Source organism: Musca domestica, unplaced genomic scaffold (assembly GCF_030504385.1).
Source record: "Musca domestica strain aabys unplaced genomic scaffold, Musca_domestica.polishedcontigs.V.1.1 7, whole genome shotgun sequence".
NCBI lineage: Eukaryota > Metazoa > Arthropoda > Insecta > Diptera > Muscidae > Musca > Musca domestica.
The window spans coordinates 26,389-47,751 of record NW_026712383.1 but is presented as its reverse complement, the minus strand read 5'-3'; the positions used below and the strand labels follow the sequence as shown (position 1 = coordinate 47,751).

Sequence of the window (21,363 nt, the reverse complement as noted above, 5' to 3'; positions counted from 1 at the left end):
CTACAAATTTTAGTATTTTTTTTAAATAAATAAAAAAATTTAGGGCTTTGATTATTTTTGAAAATTTTTAAAATAAAAAGTATTTTTTTGATGTTGATTTTTTTCCTTGATTATTTTTCGTCACTTTATTTTTTTTATTTTATTTTGATCGAATATTTTATTTTTTTAATTTTATTTGAATTTTTTCAATTATCCATTTTGATAGTTTCCTTTAATTTGCAAAATTATTATCATTTTTGTACTCCCTCTTCGAAAAAAATGCTATGACTCATAATAACAACCACCACATACATTTTGCTAACGGGATTTTTTTTGTCCATTTTGTTTTTTTCCTTTTCCCGTTAAACAAAAAATTGCTCTCTTCATGATTTTTGGCGCGAAATTTGTCTATTTCTCTCATTTTATTCCCCTTCGATCATTTTTTTTGTTGTGGACTATTCAATTTAACGGGAAAAAATTCTCTGCCTTTAATTTCTACGAATTATTTCATGTGAATTTTAAAAATTTCCAGCTAAAATTTTGCCCCTCCTATTTAATTTTTTTCAGGAATGATGTATGAAATATGTTTTATTCCTTTTCAGCAAAATTTTGAAATGTTTTATACGCATTTTAAGGCATTTGAATATGAATTTTCTCCATATGGAATTACAAAATTATTTTTGCCCGATGTATTTAGAGAAATTGGTAATAATTTATTATTTTTTAAAAATTTAAGAAGAAAATGATTTGTTGAGAATTTTGATGTAAAATATAATTAAAAGTATTATAAAAAGAAATGCCAATAATATCTACCTTTGAAGTTGATCGAAAAACAATTTTGTAAAACGCAATTAATTTCATGACATTTCCAAGTGTTCTAGGTGATATTTGCCTGTAAAGATGAATTTCTTTTTGGGAATATTTTTTCATAAAAGTAACAAAAATTTGACAAAATAACTTAGAAAATGGCTTCTAATACTATTTTTAATAAATTTTAGAACAAATTATGTTAAATTTCATAAAAAATATTGCAAAATGAAAATACATAACCGTTTGTCAGTGAATGCCTGTACATTGGTAGTATGAAGTATTCTGGGGATTTTGTAACTTTTCCCCGTAAATTATGACTTTTTGTGAATAATGTTATATTTTGATGTAAATATACAAATTCTGAAATGTTTTTTAAGAAATTTTTATAAAACTTATTAAGATTTGAGCTTTCAAATTTATTTCAAGAAAAACTTTTCTTCATTGAAATTATGCCAATAAGAGGATTTCTGCTGTCATAGACCACATAATAATTTCAATTTTTTCACATAGTAAAATATGAAATTTCATCGATATTTTTCTTTGATCCTAAAGTAAACATATCAGGCTACATTTTCAAAAAGAATTTTCAATTAATTTTTCATAAAAAATTCGATTTTTTTAAATTTTAGTTGGAAATTTGTGATTACATTTTTATAATCTGCCAAGTTAAACGTTTATAATTCACAAACGGCAAGTGATAATTACACCAAACTTTCTTTAAAACATAGCCTGAAATCTATACTTTAAAGGTATAAAACATTTTTTGTGAAAATTATCAAAGCTTCTTCAGGAAAATTTAATTTCTCCGAAAACTTTTGTAAAAAATTAAACACGCTTCCACACAATCTTTCGAAAAATTTACCAATTGACTACTATGCACATCTCATCTTTTCGATGTACCTACACTTTAGCTCGCCGCTTAGGGACTCCAGTTTTTTAACATCTTTTTTAGGAGTACAATTTAATTATAATCATAATTATAAGTTTATAGATATAAAAGTATATAGATTGGTATCAGCACCGCTGATACCAGAAAACTGTAGTAATTAGTTAAACTTAGAAAAATAAGAAATTATGCTAAGTAGATATAAGAAATATTGTTAGATCATAAGATATCTTCCATATTGTTTAATGAATTGATGTAAATAAACGAAAATGAAATGAAATCAGGCCGCTAACAAAAATAATAGTACACATAAATTTGTGAGTGTATTTGTGTTAACAGTGAAATATAAACCAAACAGTGAATAACCATGTCTGACGCCGCCGTTGTTGAAGCCACCGCCTCCCCAGTTGCCGCTGTTGAGAAAAAGGCACCAAAAAAAGCCGCTGCCAAAGCAAAGAAGCCATCAGCTGCCCCTACCCACCCTCCAACCCAGCAAATGGTTGATGCCGCCATCAAGACCCTGAAGGAACGTGGAGGTTCATCATTGCCCGCCATCAAGAAATACTTGGCCAGCACCTACAAAGTAGATGCCCAAAAATTGGCCCCCTTCATCAAGAAGTAATTGAAAGGTGCCGTTGCCAGTGGAAAATTGATCCAAACTAAAGGTAAGGGTGCTTCTGGTTCATTCAAATTGTCAGCTTCGGCCTCCAAGGAACCCAAAGACTGAACCCAAAGACTGCTGAAAAGAAGAAGAAGGCCCCAGCCGCTGGTGACAAAAAGAAGAAGGCTGCCGCCCCTAAAAAGGCCGCTGGTGAGAAGAAGGCAGCTGCCAAAAAACCCTCTGCCGCCAAGAAGACCGCTGAAAAGAAGAAGGCCGACAAAACAAAGGCAAAGGCTGCCAAGAAACCCGGTACAGTTAAAGCTAAACCAGCAAAGACCGCCGCCAAAGCATCTGCCACTAAACCAAAGGCACCCAAGGCAAAAACTGCAGCTGCTAAGCCCAAAAAGGCCGCAGCAGCAAAGAAGCCAGCTGCTAAGAAAACCGCCGCCAAGAAGTAATTTTTCCCAGAAAGATTACTTTTTCCACAATATTTTCGATATTCGAAAACATACTATCTAACAGCCCTTTTCAGGGCTACAAATTAAATTAAAAAAGAGAAAAATATTTATTTTCAACAGTTATCGTATATATTTGTTACCTAAATGAATAAGTAAATTTGTACACGTGTTTGATTTTGGGAAAAAAATTACTTTCGCTAATTACTGTTCTTATTAGGTAATTTTATTGAGCCAATATAATCGTGGACGCCACTGGATTGTTTTTTTAACCCAGGTCATAAAAGATAATAAAATATTTAAAATTTTCCTTATTACCCACAGGTCATAATTCTCGAAAATCCCCATCATTTGGTCATTTTTATAATTTCTACTTAATTTTGAAAAATTTGTCATTTTCATATTCTCTGTCAAATTTCAAGAATTTCATCCAAAAATGACATTTTGGCAAAATATTAACATTTTTCATCAATATATTTTTTTCCTTTGATAATTTCTGCCTCAGCCTTATATTTCGTTGCTTTGCCGTTGTGCTGTAACAAAATGCTCACACATACATGATGCCCATTCGATGTTGATCAACGACGGCAAGGCAAATCACCACTAACACACGCACACATACACGACGACGATGGCTGTTATAGCATATCGCACAAGCAATGGCTAAACATAGGCACATATGCGAGTTAGCTAAATGCATGGAAAAATCATTGTATAGAGAAAAATACAATTTCTATGGATTTTTATTCGTTTATTATTAAATAATGATAAATTGTAGCTTCAACAAAATATGATCTCTTTTGAAATGTTTTTGTGGCCCTGAAAAGGGCCTTTTAAGGTAGTATTTCGACGCAAAATGAAAAATATCAAGACATTTACTTGGAGCTGGTGTATTTAGTAACAGCCTTGGTACCTTCACTGACGGCGTGCTTAGCCAATTCACCGGGCAACAATAGACGGACGGCGGTCTGGATTTCCCGACTGGTGATGGTCGAGCGCTTGTTGTAGTGGGCCAAACGAGAGGCTTCGGCGGCAATACGTTCGAAGATATCGTTGACGAAACTGTTCATGATGCTCATGGCCTTGGAGGAGATACCGGTGTCGGGATGGACTTGCTTCAACACTTTGTAAATGTAGATAGCGTAACTCTCCTTACGCTTGGTACGTCTCTTCGACTTATCGCCCTTGGTAATGTTTTTCTGGGCTTTGCCGGCCTTCTTTGCTGCTTTACCACTGGTTTTAGGAGGCATTTTTACTTATTATTTTTTTTTGAATCACACAAACACTTTTAACACTGTTCACAAATGATAACCAAAACGGCCAGCTATACAGAATTTGTAGATTGTAGTCGACAAGAATTTCAGGTAGTCACAGCTAGCAGGCACACACAAGGCAAACCACCCCATTATTGAAGAAATGTGTGTGTGAGAAAAGTATAAATAGCACGTTTCGGGGCGAAAATTTTTATCATTTGTGTTTTTCAGTGCTTAAGTGAAGTGTTTAAAACTAAAATAAAGTGAAAATGTCTGGTCGTGGTAAAGGCGGCAAAGTTAAGGGAAAGGCAAAGTCCCGTTCCAATCGTGCTGGTCTTCAATTCCCCGTCGGTCGTATCCATCGTCTGTTGCGCAAAGGCAACTATGCTGAGCGTGTTGGTGCCGGTGCTCCCGTCTATTTAGCCGCTGTCATGGAATATTTGGCTGCTGAAGTCTTGGAATTGGCTGGCAATGCTGCCGTGACAACAAGAAGACTCGTATCATTCCCCGTCACTTGCAATTGGCCATCCGTAACGACGAAGAATTGAACAAATTGCTGTCTGGCGTTACCATTGCCCAAGGTGGTGTATTGCCAAACATCCAAGCTGTTCTCTTGCCCAAGAAGACCGAAAAGAAAGCCTAAATTATTTCGAAAGGTATTATGGAATGAAGAAGAAGAATATAGACCATCGTATAATTCCATAGAAAAATCAACCAATCCGTCCTTTTCAGGACGACAAAAAATATTTGAAAAGAGAAAGAAAATTGCGTCAAGCTACATTTGCATGAAAAAAAAATAAAAATTCTCAATAATTTTCTATGAGACGTTGGCAGAATAACTGTTTTTCGTTGTCAGTTGCATATTTGTGTTGTCGTCGTTGTTGTTGTCTCTTATGATTTCAGGAATAGAGCGCGAGAGAGGAGAGATCGTGGCGTCACCAAATGAGTATGTATAGCATGAAGAAGAAGCATGTGGCAGTTGGTGGTGGCTTTGTAGTAATTTTATGTGAAAAAATCGTACCCCGGCGCATTCTTTGGGGAAGGCATAAAGTAGATGATTTGCAATGGAATTTTGGCGGCAAAGTAGTGTTTTGGTGGAAATAAATCGACGCATACATGAAAATAAAAGCGCATTGTGGTGCTATGGAAAATTTTTAACACAAAAAATAGAAGAAAAGTAACATAATGAAATGAAAATTAACGAAAATAATTACAAAGAAAAATAAAATAACGTAAATTAATAATTAAATTAAAATAAAATAAGAAAATTTTTAAAAATTAAGGCAAATATTAATGAAAATTTAAGCAAATTTAAATGAAAATATTTGGAAATAAATTAAAGAAATTTGGAATAATAAATACATTTTATGAAAATAAAAGATACTTTAAATGAAATCAAAAAATTTTAAATTAATGATAAGGAAATAAATTAAATAATTTTAAATTAATAATAAGGAAATAAATAAAATAATTTTTAATAAAACGAAAAATGTGATTTTTAAAAAATAATCTAATGAAAAATTAAATTAATTGAAATTTAAATAAGTAAATTGAACATAAATAAAATAAAATTAATTCAATGAAAAATTTTTAAATAAAATTCAGTTATTTTAATTTTTAAAAAAATCAATGATTTAATTTTCGATACAATTTTAAAGGAAATTATTAGTGAATAATTTAAAAATTTTTAATGAAATTTTTGAAGATAATATGAATCAACGATCTATTTAATAAAAATATTCAACCATTTTTAAATAAAATTTGAGAAAAGATTCAACAATGTTTGAAAAAGTCAAAATGAAATTCCTTTGCTACCACAGCATGGTCGTTCTTTAGTAATATCGACTAAATAATACCAATACATACATAAAGCGACGCTATGTTATACTCATATAATACGAAAAGGAAGAAGAAGAACAACTAAATGTGTTTAGCGATGTGAGTTGCCGACGGCATGTTTATGATCGGGAATAAAATACGAGACCTCGGTAAAACAATGTTTTCGTTGAAAATATTCTGGAGAAAATTAGTGTTAGTAGTTAGTATTTATATTTTTTATTTATTTGATTTTTAGACATTTTTCACGAATTGTGAGAAAAAAGTACGAGAAAGCTGAAAAAGAAAAATATTAGAAATTTTGACATAAAATTTCTTTATTTCCTAAGGTAAGGGTTTATTTTTTATTTATTTTAATTAAAAAAAATAGTTTTCAACAAGAATGTATCTCTTTTTTGATATATTTTGTGGTCCTGAAAAGAACCGATTGTTTTGTTGTAAAAAAGATTTCTCCAAATTGCGTCAAGAATTTGTTTAACCGCCGAAACCGTACAAGGTACGGCCTTGTCTCTTCAAAGCATATACGACATCCATAGCGGTGACGGTTTTACGCTTAGCATGTTCGGTGTAGGTGACAGCATCACGAATAACGTTTTCCAAAAACACCTTCAGAACACCACGAGATTCTTCGTAAATCAGGCCAGAGATACGTTTTACACCGCCACGACGAGCCAAACGTCTAATAGCTGGCTTGGTAATACCTTGGATGTTATCACGGAGCACTTTCCTGTGATGTTTAGCGCCACCTTTTCCCAAGCCTTTACCACCTTTACCACGACCAGTCATTTTTTCACTTTAGTTTATTTCACTTATCACTTCACTAACGTTCAAAATACGAATGTTTTTTCAACCCAGGTCCGCTTGTATTTATACAAAATTTAAGGCTCTCTCCAACCATTTAACGCACAAGTAAAGTATGTACAGTTATATGTGTGTGTGTACATTTGCCGTTAGTATTGTATGTTCTCTTTTGTGTGTGCGTGTACATTTGGTATACCGATAGGTAAGAATTCACTAACATATCAACCCCGAAAGTTGATGCTAAGAGCACAATTTTCTATAAATACTCGTTTTCTTGGCGATGGCAACGTTATTACAGTGTCTACAGTGTTTGTGTGCATATCGTGAAGTGACATCTCTTCGGCAGTGTTAATTCGTGTATAGTGGTGGTTGACTATAGTGGTGTTCATTTTACTGCGGTGGTTGAACGATTTGCTGTGCTGTGGTGGTTGAACGAGCTGCGTTTGCTGTGGTGGTGGCTGTAACAAAAAGAGATAAATTTTGTTCAAGTTTCAAGTTTATTTTTTCCATCCGATCTCTACACATAGTTATTTAATAACTTATTATCTAACAATAGTTCTTAAGTCTATGGCTTAAAATTACTTAGCATAATTCTTATTTTTCTAAGTTTATCTAATTAATACAACAAGGGGGGTCACATAGCTAATGTTACCTAATATTAATTCAATTAATCAATAAACATAAATGCAAAATAAATATACATTAATAATTCCCCTAAAAAAAGATGTTTAAAAAAGAGGACTCTAACAGTTTTATAATTTTTGTTTCTTACATACTATATTAAAACTAAACTTAAATCTATTTATGCTACTTAATCTAATTTACATGCTACTATATACAATATATACAATTAAAGGGCGTTACACCAGTTACTGGGCTATTTGGTAGACAGTGTCGTCAATGTCTAGCGAGCCGAACCTGCGATGATAGAAGAGGAGTGTGTCCTCTCTATATAGAAGACCTTCTTCATCTAGTGTAACTAAGCTACTCGGCGGCCTATAATTGGCCCGAATTAGCCTTTGTACATCAGTGTCGTGTAAAAGGCTTTCCCTAACTAAACTATTATCTAACGAAGTTGCCCGATCTAGGAATTTGAGGGCACTAGTCATTAGAAACTTATCTATGCGGGTGAAGTCTATGGAACTATATACTACCCTGTTGGGCGGTATGCGCCATATTCCATCTTCACCCTGTGTTGGCCTTAAGCCCAAGCAGGACCTAAGAATCCGTCTTTCCCATATGCGAAGCCTTTCCATTTGATGGGAAGAGATCCCAAACCAAATAGGAAAGGCGTACGCAATTAATGGTCTAATAATCTGTTTGTAGATTAATAACCTAACTTCTACAGTCAGCCCTTCTCTTCTGCCGATGGCACGTTGATAGGTCCAAAATATGAATTTGACTTTTCTAAGTATAAAGTCAATATGTCTTACAAATTCAAATTTGCTATGAAAAATAACTCCCAAGTATTTGACTTGGTCTGAATTTTTAATGGCTTCCCCTCCAATTGCAAGTGAAGGTTCGTACTGTCTGGCGCTACGGTACAGGTATTTCTTCTTGCCTTTGAAGGTTATAGCCTCACACTTATCGACATTTAAATGCATTTTCCAGGTTTGGAAGTATTCAGAGAGTTGCTCTAAATATGCATTCAGTCTGTTATTAGTATTCCCAGCGTGGGCTCCCGTAGCAGCGACAAATATGTCATCCGCATAAATCAGGAGTAAATGCCTATCAGGCGCACGTGGTATATCACTAATAAATATGTTGAAGAGAACGGGTCCAAGGAGTGAGCCCTGTGGTACCCCGGCAGTTACTGCCCTTTCTGACGAAAGGTCATCCTCAACTTTTACCTTAAAACTTCTATTTGCTAAAAAGCTAGCTACCATTCTACATATATTAAACTCAAAGCCTAGCCTTCTCATTTTATATATAATGGCATTTTGCCATACGTTGTCGAACGCTCTGGCAAAATCTAAACTAACAGCAATAGTTATGTGTCTGTTATTTAGAGCTTTAGTCACATAGTCCCCTAAGACCATCAGGGCATGTGAAGTTGAATGACCCTGCCTGAAGCCAAATTGACTATCAGATAGGATTGCTCCTTCTTCTAACTTCTCTCTTATATCAGAGAGTAAAAAATACTCAAAAAGCTTCCCGAACGCTGAGAGTAAGCTAATTGGTCTATAACTACTGCATAATGTCGGGTCCTTGCCAGGTTTCAGGATGGGAATTGTAATTGCCCTTTTCCATGAAACCGGGAAATAGCCTAGATTTATACAGTGGTTGAAGATAATCGCTATATGTTTCCAGGCAGCGCCATCGGTCCTCCTTAACACAATGTCAGGGATTCCATCAGGTCCTGCGGATTTGCGATTAGATCTTCTTTTCAACCCTGCTCCGATATTGGGAGCTTTTAGGAATTTATTACTACGCCATGTATTTTCCTCACTTATTATGGAACCATCTGCAGTTAAGTTATCTGCAAATGTCACCAGTGGTGAGTTATCATTATAAATTGATACATCACTTCTAATAGCATTGCTGAAAGGAGTGGTATCGACGGCATCAGATTGTCCTTGAACAACATCCGCTAACATGTTAGCCTTTTGGCTAGACATGACTGCCGTGGTCCCATCACTGCCGACGAGTTCTGGGATTTTGGCATGGCGGCTAATACCTGCTGCAGCCTTAACTTTACCGTACATACGCTCATTCACCTGGATTCCATTGAGGAATTGGACCCACTGAACTGTTTCGTATTCCGCAATTGCTCCTTGGATAATTCTATCCGCATTGCGAATTTCTGCCTTGAGAGTTATATACCTCTCAGGGTTTAGTGTACGGTATAATCTTCTCCGTAGAACTTTCTTTTGCCGGATAAGGTCTAGTATTTCTGGCGAAAGTCTACGGGGTCCTCTATTCCCAGAATATGTTCTAGGAATGGTGGACTCCATGGCATTTCGGAAAACCTCACTCGTGGCATCGATGCAAGCATCGATTTCCGAATGAGTGACATTCCGATCTATAGGAAGTTGGCAGTTGGGAAGCTCTTCCGCCAATATCCTGTTGAATTGTCGTTTGTCCATTCTTCTATAGTTGAAGAAAGTCCGTCTAGGTCTATGTTCTGGTTCGTCCCCGTATACCGTCATTTTCAGCGCTCTGTGATCGGAATTACAGTCTACTGTTGTAATCCCTCGTCCCCCATTGTCATCAACATGGGTACTAGACGAAGCCAGACAGATGTCAATAAAGGATTGTGATCCAAAAGCGACCCTGGTCGGTCCGTCTGTGGGTATTACATTTAAATCTGGACAGCCGATTAGGAAATCAAAGACTATCCGTCCTCTTGTACATGTTTGGTCACCCCCCCAGCTAGTGTGTCTAGCATTGAGGTCTGCCCCAACTATAACTTCCCCAGATCTAGCTAAGTCCCCCAGTGGTTCTAAGCTATTTATATTGAAAATCTCAGATGGCCTACAGTACATAGCCACTGCGTACAGTGGTGACCCGCCGGCCCTATAGATTCTAACACAAGTACACTCGATGGGTCCCAAATCAAGTGGTACTTTTTCACTTCTTATGTTTTCCCTTACTAGTATAGCGGTACCCCCACCCCTCAAATCACTCCTATACTGTAAGAAACTAACATATCCTCCTATCTCAAATCTGTGGTTTTGAGATAGTTTGTGTTCTGCCAACATCATGACCTCCGGCTGATGCTCATCGAGAAATAGACGGAGGTAGTGCCTCTTATGTCTCGATACAACAGAGTTAATGTTGGCAAATATAAATGTAGAAGACCTAACCATTTATACCTAGCATGCCTACCAAGGAGACCATGGCTTTAGCCTGGCTTGCCTTGTCCTTACTCTTCAGTTCTTCCGAAAATTGGCGAATCTGCATGACAGATGTCAAGAAATCTTTACCAAAGATTTCATTACAAAGTTCGTCAAAAAGCGTGAAGCCACTAACTACTTGGCCTAGCGATTGCTCGCCCAAAGCCATGTTGGCTTTGGGTAGACCCAAAGTTGTGTTAGTTTTGGGTTGAGCTATAACCGCAGTGGCTTTTGGTTGCTGTCCCAAAGTCAAATTAGCTTTAGGTGTAGACTTTGTCGAGGTTGCAGATGCAAATGATACATTAGGCTGTATCTTGCCACTATCTTTAGGGAAACTGGCCTTAGGCGCAGCCTCCACTACCTTAACTGTCTTGCCTTCAGCTATTTTTGCCAAAAGCTTCAGTCGCGTTGGACAGTCGCGAGCGTTCGCTGCGTGTCCAGTACGCTTGCAGTTTACGCATTTAAATACGTAATCTGGCTTCATAACAGTTTCCCCTGTGACTGGATCTTTCACAGCCACCATTGTGGGCTTTTAACGCCCTTGGGGATTTTACATTTGCCAGGTCCATGATCTCCTGCGCACTTCACACAGCAGTATGGCATACTACAATTAGATGACACATGGAAGTGCCGTTGGCAGTTATGGCACTGTGTCAATCCTTTCTTTTTATCTTTACGAACGACTATGCCGTTCGTGAAGAGACGCTTAACCTTATACAGTCCGTTAATGTCCGAACCTTTGTCGAGGTGTACCAGCCATTTGCTACCCCCCAACTTCACTACACGCTTTACCTCTAAGTGAATTGGTAAAGCGTTAAGCCCTGCCTCTACGTCCTTAACTTCGTACGAGTCAGGCAACTTCTCAATGACAACCGAATAAATCGATTGTCCCTTTGGTGTAAAAGTATAGAAATTTATACTTTTTTCCACCAAAAACTCTCGGACGGACTTATGTTCTTCTATAGTAAGAACTTGAAAGTTTGAAATTGTCCGGTTAATTAGGGTAACTGTGAATTTGTCATGTCCTAATTTTTTCACTAACATGTCATTCAGTGTTTTAACGTTTGCGTTATACACTGAAATGACTGGGGGCAAAGACGACTTACCTGTCTTTTGAGGTGTAACGCCCTTTTGCTCCTTGTGGCCAGCAATGTTCTGCTTCATTTTAGCTGCTTTGCTGGCTTTATCCTTGGTGGCTGCTGCAGTCTTCGATGTTGATGCAGCTTCCTCCTTCCTTTCCCCAGGTAGTATGGGCTTCTTGCCTACCTGTGATGGCGCACGGCATGCTACCATCGATACCTGTGGCACTGGCGGTGTAACCACGGACTGCTCTGCTAGCGGCGCGGTAGCAGTATCCACCTCCATGGTGGCCTCTTCAATAATTGCTTGTGATACCAAATTGGCGTCACTGATTTTTAAGGAGTTTTTCTTCTCCAATCGTGCAACTTCTCGTTTATAAGAAGTTTCACGCTTTAGCATCGCTTGAAATTCGCGCGCATTTTCGTCCTGTCTGTCTTTAAAGGCATTGAATTCTGCCAACAGGGCCGTGTATTTCTGCTCTACGTTGGATAGAGCCTTTTGGAGTTCCGCATTTGCAGCCTCCAATTTGATAATTTCATATGCGGAGTCCTCTTGGTCGCATTTGCACTTTCGCTTTTTTCCTTTTTTTTCCTTGTGTGATATTGACATCACTACTTGGCCATAGGAATTGTTGCCAAATCCATTGCCTGCTTCTAGGCGTTTGTCGTTTGGTGCCACATCGAAGGCACCATCCACAGCATTGCCATCACCAATTTTGCAAGTGATGGCACCAACCATCTCGTCGTTGGTCGATTTGTAGTTGGTAACACCAGTACCAACTGCAGCATTGCCAACTTCATCCATACAGCCGGCAATTTAAATTAAACGGCCGACTGGAAAAGAGTTTGGTTTCTCCGACAGCAGATGAGATCATCAAATGCCGACGGCAAAACACAAAATCACACCTCTTGCTAGGTAGCGGCCAAAGTTTGAAACAACTTTTATCCCTAAAAGTTGACCACTAAACACTTCACTTTTTATTTTTTTACTGTTCACCGATTTATTTTTATCCGATGTATGTCTTCACGCGACCACAGCACAACACAGAATAGATAAATTTTGTTATATTGGTTTTGGTCTCTAAAAAAGTTGAGAAGCCCATAGAAGGCAGCAAAATTGGAATTTTGCTGATTAAAAGCACAAAACACTAGAGAACGAGCAGTGGTGGTTGGTGGAAACCAAAAAACAACAGTGCTGGCGGGGAACCCCAAATCCGTCAGCACCCCAAAGCCGACGACGGAAATTTTTGACGCCGTCAAAATTGAAAAATTGGTATTTGCTGCCAAAATTGAAATGGCAACAAATGTAAGCGGTTTGGCGAACAAAAATAATGGCGCCAAAATAGTTCCAGAGGTGGTATTTGCCAAGCCAAAAATGGCAAATACGAACGAGTCTGTGGCATCTGATGGTGCCATGAGTGAAAGTGGACATTCTGTCAATTCGGATGTCCCAAGGCAGCCCCGTAAAAAGCGCTGCCACTGTAACGTAGGTAATTCTGCCTACGATGTCCCAAGGCAGCCCCGTAAAAAGCGCTGCCACTGTAACGTAGGTAATTCTGCCTACGATACAATGAAGTTGGAGGCTCTAGTGCGGCAACTAGAAGCAAGAATCCTCCGCCTAGAAGAAGAAAAGGGGCGTATGGCAGCAGAGCTGGCTGCTGCCAACAACGCGCTAGCAAAATGCGCAATTCATCCCCCCAGCAAGGAGACCGTTTTGGCTACCGAGGCAGCCGAAGAACTCGGTATGGCGGACGACGAGATGGAGGTCGCACCGCCGGCGACTGAGGCAATAAAGAAGAAGAAGGATACCTCCAAGGGCGCTGTACCGAACCTACGGTATGTTTTGAAGGAGGTAGAGGAGAATAATGCTGCATCCCAAAAAAATGCTACAAAAGTTGCTGCAAAAGCTGTTCCTGCTGCTGCTGTCAACATCGTTACCGCTGCTGCTGCTGCCGAGAAGACTGTTCCCGCCGCTGCATCAAAGGCTGCTTCCGCTGCTGCAAAGGCAAAGCAGCAAATTCAACAAACCTCGGCTGGGAAAAACATGCCAGCCTTCAAGATTTTCGACGCTGGCGTTTCAGAGGTTGCTGGCGTTCTTCGACGACATTTGAATTCAGGTGAGTTTAGTATAACTCTTGTCCGTCCGTCCGTCTTGTCGTTGAAGGTTAAAGGCCTCAACGCTTTTAATGTAGTCAAGGAGACCTTGACTGTACGTGGGTATAAATTTTATACCCACACTCCTAGGGAGTTACGCCCTCATATGCTGGCCATTGAGGGCCTAACCAGCGAGTATTCGCCTGAGGATGTTAGTGAGTTCCTCACTAATCAATCAGGATTAAAAATTGAAGTTCTTGGTCTGACCAATATCTCCTACCGATTGTGGCTTTTGCGTGTCAGCAAAAGCTCTGACATCTTGGGGCTGTATAACCTCAAGAAGATTTTCGACTGCAACGTCAAGGTCCGTAAGGACAAAGGTCGTGGAATGCAGCAATGTTTCAATTGCCAAGGCCACGACCATATTGCGACCAATTGCACTTTGCCAAAGCGCTGTAATAAGTGCAGTAACAAACACGGTCCAAAAGAATGTCCTGTTCCTCCAAAGGGACAGGACACTCTCATAGAGTACACCGACCCAAATACCGGCGAGGTGATTAAAAAGGTGGCTCAACCTTGCTATTGTGTTAACTGTGGCAAGTATGGACATCCTGCTTCGGCCAAGGACTGTCCCCACCGTTTGGCAATTTTAGCCCGCAAGGCTAAAGCTAAGGCCGACATTCAGGCCAAAAATGAGGCGCGCTCTCTGCGCATTGCGGCAGCCCGTGTTGACTTTTCGTACGCCACTATTGCAGGTGGTGGTCCTAAACCAGCACCAGCCCAATCTCGTGCTAGCAACATTTCACGTTCTAGCAATCAACCTCCCCAAAAAGAGGTAAACTCTCAGTCTGAGAATATAGTCCAATTCTTCGGAACGGACTTCTATCAAAAATGCGAGAAGGCTAGGGCTTTTGGCCCTATCTTCCAAAAAATAATGGCATCTTCAGGTATTGACGCCGCCATGTCTGCCTGGTTGCTATGCATTGCTGGAAATGTCCAGTTTTAAAGTAGTCTTTATAAATGTGAACTCTTTGATTTCATTATCAAAGAGACACTATTTGAAGTTGTTAGTTGAGGAGAGGAGGCCGGATGTACTCCTTTTGGCCGAGCATAAGCTCAGCCCTTCTCATAATTTTAGTTTAGAGGGATATAGGGTTTTTCTCCAATATCGTGATGGGGCGCAACGCGGGGGTGGTACCGCGGTTGCTATTCGAGATGGTATTCGCTGTGATCGAATACCACTCTCAACCGGACACATTGAGTCCTGTGCGGTGAGGGTATGGAAGGACGTTGGCTCCACTGTAGCTTTCGTCTCAATGTACCTCGCACCCAATGAGACACTACGGCCCGTAGACATTTTGCAGGTTTTTGACCTATATAACTCTGGGGAAGTTTTGATCGGAACCGACCTAAACGCGAAGCACACTTCGTGGGGAGGTAACGTGAGAAACTGGAGTGGACAAGTTTTAGACAGACTTTTACAGGACTGCCTAGACTTTGACGTTATAAGGTCGGATATTCCGACTGCGTACACCAGGACTCCCTCTGGTTGGTGGCGGAAATATTTCTATGGCATTTGATTTTGAATCGGATCACAGGGCGATTCAAATTCAATTAAAGTTGGGGGGTCTGGCGAGAAATGAAGGACAGAAATTTCTGAACTTCAATCGCATGAATATAGGACGATTTAGGCGGCAGCTTAGGTTAGGGCTAGATGAGTGCACACTACCATCTAACAGAAATGCATCAATAGATGAGGTAGATAGGTGTGTGGAAAATCTAGGCGAAATTTTCCGCAATGCTATAGAAACCTCTGTACCTAAATAGAGAGTTAAGCCTAAGACTCTTGGAGATCTTCCCCCGAGAATTTTGGGCTTTATACGTGAGCGTCGCAGGCTATGCCGCACTCTCCGTAGATCTGGTGATCCAGATAGATTTCCTGCTCTTAGAGCCGATATCAGAAATCTGGATCGCATAATTGAGGACTCTGTTCGAATTTTCGAACAAGATAGACTCAAAGATTATTTAGGGAGAATAAGAGTTGATGGGAAAACTTTTGGCAAAGTCAAAAGGGCAGCTAGACTCGATACCAGAGAACCTGTAAGTCATCTAATAGACATTACAGGTCGACTTATTACGGACGACAGTGAAAAGGCCGAAGCCTTAGCAGACCATGTGCAGGTTGTTTCGCCTGCGATGGGAGGACCGAGTGCTAATTTCTCAGGAGGACCAGTTAATCGGTTTCCTGGGGAACATGATGCTCTCCGTAGCTCAGTTAATCGAGCTACCGAGGGGATCAGCGATCGGTCCCCCATGGTAAATTTCGGCGATACATTTACTACGGATGGGGCTATTGTTGAAAACTCCACTCGTTGGAACGAGGGTGGTTTTCTTCGCGCCGGTTGTGTGGGTAGGGCAATCGCCCGTAGGCCAGCACGTAAATCCTGCGGTTTGGACAGAATACCCGATACCGCCTTAAAAAAGGCGGGAGAGGTTATTTTCACGTTCCTGGCAGTGTTATTTAATCACTGTCTGAACCTGGGTTACTTTCCCAGGGCATGGAAAGAGGCTATGTTGGTTCCCATATTTAAGAGGGGTTCACCTCTGGGACAATGTAGCAGCTATAGGCCGATATCACTTTTATCAGCCTTCGGTAAACTCTTCGAGTCTTTCATTTTGGAAAGATTAAATAAACTCGTAGAGGATAAAAGGGTGTTGAAGGACAACCAGTTCGGGTTTAGGGCAGGCCTATCCACTGTCCATGCCCTAACTGCTCTCACATCCTATGTGGTTTCAGGTCTTAACAATAGGTATGGTACTATTGCAGTTGGACTTGATTTCTCTAAAGCCTTTGATACCGTATGGCATCAAGGTTTATTGTTTAAAATGCAACGGTTTGGGTTTGATCACCAAACTGTGAGATTAGTAGGAAGTTTCCTGTCTGATAGGTATTTCAGAGTTAGGGTAGGTGAGCGACTATCTAGTCGCAGACCTGTACTGACTGGCGTGCCCCAGGGCTCCCTCCTAGGGCCGATGTTGTTTAACATCTATGTCAGTGACATGCCTACACCTCCACGTGGAGGGTTAGCACTATCATATGCTGATGATGTGCTTGTGGCGTATACGGCACCATTACTTCGTATAGCGGAAGCACGTTTGAACATTTATCTTGAGGTATTATATAGGTTCTTAACCATATGGGGCCTCAAGCTAAATGGGGACAAATGCTCGGCAATTGTATTTACCGGGAAAACTCAATATGTTCGTCCAAATTTTACAAGGTACCATCCGGTCGTGAAAGTTGGACCTCATATTGTGGAAATAAAGGACAGGATAAAATACCTTGGGGTCATTTTTCAAAAGAATTTTGACTTCAATGGACATATAGACCTTATCCTGGACAGAGCGAGAAAGGTCTTATTCAGCTATCAAGGGCTGATGAAGATGCGGGATGGCTTAACTCCCGAAGTTAAGTTGCTGTTATATCGGCAAATAATGCGACCTATTGTTGCCTACGCTTTTCCTGTCTGGTTTGGCATATCGTCCAACCAGATGGAAAAGCTTAGGAGGTGGGAGCGTAGTGTCCTGACCTCATGTTTAGGCATGAGAGGACTGCTTTTTAGACATGATGGCACTATCAGACGGCCCTCTAATAGGGCCATCTATGATAGGGCAGGGGGAGAAAGAATTGACAGGGTCCTGGTTTCAGGTGCACTGCAATTTTTGGACAGATCTGACGGACTTGACAACACTATCGTCGAGAACGCCCTATACTGCAATCTGGACGCAGAAGGTCTGAGAGGCCTCAGACACCTGCCTCCTGGGGACTTAAAAAGGCTGTCGGAGGAAGGGATGTTGTATGTCGATGGGGAACTCCATTTTTACCATCGACGCCACAACACCCTCAATGTTGATGACGTCGTGTACAACAGTACTCAATAATTGGGCTCAGAGCCCAATCATAAAAATTGTATATATTGTATATAGTAGAATTAGTTCTTAGTTCGTAGTCTTAGATTTTAAGTCATAGTTTTAAGATTTTATATAACTAAGTAGAGTTCGCCCATTTTTTAATCTTGGATTTTTTTGGGGCATTTATGTTAAGTTTCAGTTTGTTTTATATTATAATTTATGTCGATAGATGCGAAGTGCCTAGAGCACAGCGAATTGTTATGTAAAATAGTAGTAGATAGCGAATAGCTATATATAGTTAAGATTTTAGTACAGTAAGCCATTTCTGTTAGTATGTAAGTTTATAATCCAAATAAATATGGCCATAGGCAAAATTGAAAAAAAAAATTGAAAATTGTTTGTGTGCATATCTCTAGTGAAGTGAAAAAATTCAAGTGAAAAATGGCTCGTACTAAGCAAACTGCCCGTAAATCGACCGGTGGAAAGGCTCCCCGTAAACAACTAGCTACCAAAGCTGCCCGTAAGAGTGCCCCAGCCACCGGCGGTGTTAAGAAGCCTCATCGTTTCCGTCCTGGTACAGTTGCTTTGTGTGAAATCCGTCGGTACCAGAAGAGTACTGAATTGTTGATCCGCAAATTGCCCTTCCAACGTTTGGTTCGTGAAATCGCTCAAGATTTCAAAACTGACTTGCGTTTCCAGAGCTCTGCTGTTATGGCCTTGCAAGAAGCCAGTGAAGCCTACTTGGTTGGTCTTTTCGAAGATACTAACTTGTGCGCCATCCATGCTAAGCGTGTCACCATCATGCCTAAGGATATCCAATTGGCCAGACGTATTCGTGGAGAACGTGCTTAAATTCTTGACGTTTTAAAAGCAACAATTTTACAACATAACAACCACCACATACATTTTGCTAACGGGATTTTTTTTGTCATTTTGTTTTTTTCCTTTTCCCGTTAAACAAAAAATTGCTCTCTTCATGATTTTTGGCGCGAAATTTGTCTATTTCTCTCATTTTATTCCCCTTCGATCATTTTTTTTGTTGTGGACTATTCAATTTAACGGGAAAAAATTCTCTGCCTTTAATTTCTACGAATTATTTCATGTGAATTTTAAAAATTTCCAGCTAAAATTTTGCCCCTCCTATTTAATTTTTTTCAGGAATGATGTATGAAATATGTTTTATTCCTTTTCAGCAAAATTTTTAAATGTTTTATACGCATTTTAAGACATTTGAATATGAATTTTCTCCATATGGAATTACAAAATTATTTTTGCCCGATGTATTTAGAGAAATTGGTAATAATTTATTATTTTTTAAAAATTTAAGAAGAAAATGATTTGTTGAGAATTTTGATGTAAAATATAATTAAAAGTATTATAAAAAGAAATGCCAATAATATCTACCTTTGAAGTTGATCGAAAAACAATTTTGTAAAACGCAATTAATTTCATGACATTTCCAAGTGTTCTAGGTGATATTTGCCTGTAAAGATGTATTTCTTTTTGGGAATATTTTTTCATAAAAGTAACAAAAATTTGACAAAATAACTTAGAAAATGGCTTCTAATACTATTTTTAATAAATTTTAGAACAAATTATGTTAAATTTCATAAAAAATATTGCAAAATGAAAATACATAACCGTTTGTCACTGAATGCCTGTACATTGGTAGTATGAAGTATTCTGGGGATTTTGTAACTTTTCCCCGTAAATTATGACTTTTTGTGAATAATGTTATATTTTGATGTAAATATACAAATTCTGAAATGTTTTTTAAGAAATTTTTATAAAACTTATTAAGATTTGAGCTTTCAAATTTATTTCAAGAAAAACTTTTCTTCATTGAAATTATGCCAACAAGAGGATTTCTGCTGTCATAGACCACATAATAATTTCAATTTTTTCACATAGTAAAATATGAAATTTCATCGATATTTTTCTTTGATCCTAAAGTAAACATATCAGGCTACATTTTCAAAAAGAATTTTCAATTAATTTTTCATAAAAAATTCGATTTTTTTAAATTTTAGTTGGAAATTTGTGATTACATTTTTATAATCTGCCAAGTTAAACGTTTATAATTCACAAACGGCAAGTGATAATTACACCAAACTTTCTTTAAAACATAGCCTGAAATCTATACTTTAAAGGTATAAAACATTTTTAGTGAAAATTATCAAAGCTTCTTCAGGAAAATTTAATTTCTCCGAAAACTTTTGTAAAAAATTAAACACGCTTCCACACAATCTTTCGAAAATTTTACCAATTGACTACTATGCACATCTCATCTTTTCGATGTACCTACACTTTAGCTCGCCGCTAACAAAAATAATAGTACATATAAATTTGTGAGTGTATTAGTGTTAACAGTGAAATATAAACCAAACAGTGAATAACCATGTCTGACGCCGCCGTTGTTGAAGCCACCGCCTCCCCAGTTGCCGCTGTTGAGAAAAAGGCACCAAAAAAAGCCGCTGCCAAAGCAAAGAAGCCATCAGCTGCCCCTACCCACCCTCCAACCCAGCAAATGGTTGATGCCGCCATCAATACCCTGAAGGAACGTGGAGGTTCATCATTGCCCGCCATCAAGAAATACTTGGCCAGCACCTACAAAGTAGATGCCCAAAAATTGGCCCCCTTCATCAAGAAGTACTTGAAAGGTGCCGTTGCCAGTGGAAAATTGATCCAAACTAAAGGTAAGGGTGCTTCTGGTTCATTCAAATTGTCAGCTTCGGCCTCCAAGGAACCCAAAGCCAAGACTGCTGAAAATAAGAAGAAGGCCCCAGCCGCTGGTGACAAAAAGAAGAAGGCTGCCGAGAAGGCAGCTGCCAAAAAACCCTCTGCCGCCAAGAAGACCGCTGAAAAGAAGAAGGCCGACAAAACAAAGGCAAAGGCTGCCAAGAAAACCGGTACAGTTAAAGCTAAACCAGCAAAGACCGCCGCCAAAGCATCTGCCACTAAACCAAAGGCACCCAAGGCAAAAACTGCAGCTGCTAAGCCCAAAAAGGCCGCAGCAGCAAAGAAGCCAGCTGCTAAGAAAACCGCCGCCAAGAAGTAATTTTTCCCAGAAAGATTACTTTTTCCACAATATTTTCGATATTCGAAAACATACTATCTAACAGCCCTTTTCAGGGCTACAAATTAAATTAAAAAAGAGAAAAATATTTATTTTCAACAGTTATCGTATATATTTGTTACCTAAATGAATAAGTAAATTTGTACACGTGTTTGATTTTGGGAAAAAATTACTTTCGCTAATTACTGTTCTTATTAGGTAATTTTATTGAGCCAATATAATCGTGGACGCCACTGGATTGTTTTTTTAACCCAGGTCATAAAAGATAATAAAATATTTAAAATTTTTCCTAATTACCCACAGGTCATAATTCTCGAAAATCCCCATCATTTGGTCATTTTTATAATTTCTACTTAATTTTGAAAAATTTGTCATTTTCATATTCTCTGTCAAATTTCAAGAATTTCATCCAAAAATGACATTTTGGCAAAATATTAACATTTTTCATCAATATATTTTTTTCCTTTGATAATTTCTGCCTCAGCCTTATATTTCGTTGCTTTGCCGTTGTGCTGTAACAAAATGCTCACACATACATGATGCCCATTCGATGTTGATCAACGACGGCAAGGCAAATCACCACTAACACACGCACACATACACGACGACGATGGCTGTTATAGCATATCGCACAAGCAATGGCTAAACATAGGCACATATGCGAGTTAGCTAAATGCATGGAAAAATCATTGTATAGAGAAAAATATAATTTCTATGGATTTTTATTCGTTTATTATTAAATAAT

General features: G+C 38.7%; 5 protein-coding genes and 1 pseudogene across 5 annotated transcripts; 4 read left to right on the top strand and 2 right to left on the bottom strand.

Moving 5' to 3' along the window:
• The first annotated feature begins 2,042 nt into the window (after positions 1 to 2,042).
• LOC131806184 (histone H1-like) lies at positions 2,043 to 2,734 on the top strand. The gene is made up of 2 exons (XM_059130142.1): positions 2,043 to 2,293; positions 2,374 to 2,734. Exons 1-2 carry the CDS (start codon positions 2,043 to 2,045, stop codon positions 2,732 to 2,734), a joined length of 612 nt encoding a protein of 203 aa, XP_058986125.1.
• An 840-nt stretch (positions 2,735 to 3,574) lies between these two features.
• Positions 3,575 to 4,035, bottom strand: LOC131806160 (histone H2B). Its single transcript, XM_059130102.1, has one exon. It carries the CDS (start codon positions 3,979 to 3,981, stop codon positions 3,607 to 3,609), a length of 375 nt encoding a protein of 124 aa, XP_058986085.1. The 5' UTR covers positions 3,982 to 4,035; the 3' UTR covers positions 3,575 to 3,606.
• A 74-nt stretch (positions 4,036 to 4,109) lies between these two features.
• Positions 4,110 to 4,663, top strand: LOC131806159 (histone H2A-like; annotated as a pseudogene).
• Positions 4,664 to 6,262: 1,599 nt separating this feature from the next.
• LOC131806180 (histone H4-like) lies at positions 6,263 to 6,639 on the bottom strand. The gene has a single exon (XM_059130137.1). It carries the CDS (start codon positions 6,604 to 6,606, stop codon positions 6,295 to 6,297), a length of 312 nt encoding a protein of 103 aa, XP_058986120.1. The 5' UTR covers positions 6,607 to 6,639; the 3' UTR covers positions 6,263 to 6,294.
• An 11,304-nt stretch (positions 6,640 to 17,943) lies between these two features.
• Positions 17,944 to 18,427, top strand: LOC131806091 (histone H3-like). The gene has a single exon (XM_059130001.1). The coding sequence runs from the start codon at positions 17,984 to 17,986 to the stop codon at positions 18,392 to 18,394; it is 411 nt and encodes a 136-aa protein (XP_058985984.1). The 5' UTR covers positions 17,944 to 17,983; the 3' UTR covers positions 18,395 to 18,427.
• A 1,461-nt stretch (positions 18,428 to 19,888) lies between these two features.
• Positions 19,889 to 20,600, top strand: LOC131806183 (histone H1-like). Its single transcript, XM_059130141.1, has one exon. The coding sequence runs from the start codon at positions 19,941 to 19,943 to the stop codon at positions 20,598 to 20,600; it is 660 nt and encodes a 219-aa protein (XP_058986124.1). The 5' UTR covers positions 19,889 to 19,940.
• The last annotated feature ends 763 nt before the right edge of the window (positions 20,601 to 21,363 follow it).

Bases quoted from the DNA above. Each gene is read 5' to 3' on its own strand.
- LOC131806184 (XM_059130142.1), top strand. From the start codon at position 2,043: ATGTCTGACGCCGCCGTTGTTGAAGCCACCGCCTCCCCAGTTGCCGCT. The intron at 2,294-2,373 runs GTAATTGAAAGG...TCAAATTGTCAG, and splicing joins TTGGCCCCCTTCATCAAGAA to CTTCGGCCTCCAAGGAACCC.
- LOC131806160 (XM_059130102.1), bottom strand. From the start codon at position 3,981: ATGCCTCCTAAAACCAGTGGTAAAGCAGCAAAGAAGGCCGGCAAAGCC.
- LOC131806180 (XM_059130137.1), bottom strand. From the start codon at position 6,606: ATGACTGGTCGTGGTAAAGGTGGTAAAGGCTTGGGAAAAGGTGGCGCT.
- LOC131806091 (XM_059130001.1), top strand. From the start codon at position 17,984: ATGGCTCGTACTAAGCAAACTGCCCGTAAATCGACCGGTGGAAAGGCT.
- LOC131806183 (XM_059130141.1), top strand. From the start codon at position 19,941: ATGTCTGACGCCGCCGTTGTTGAAGCCACCGCCTCCCCAGTTGCCGCT.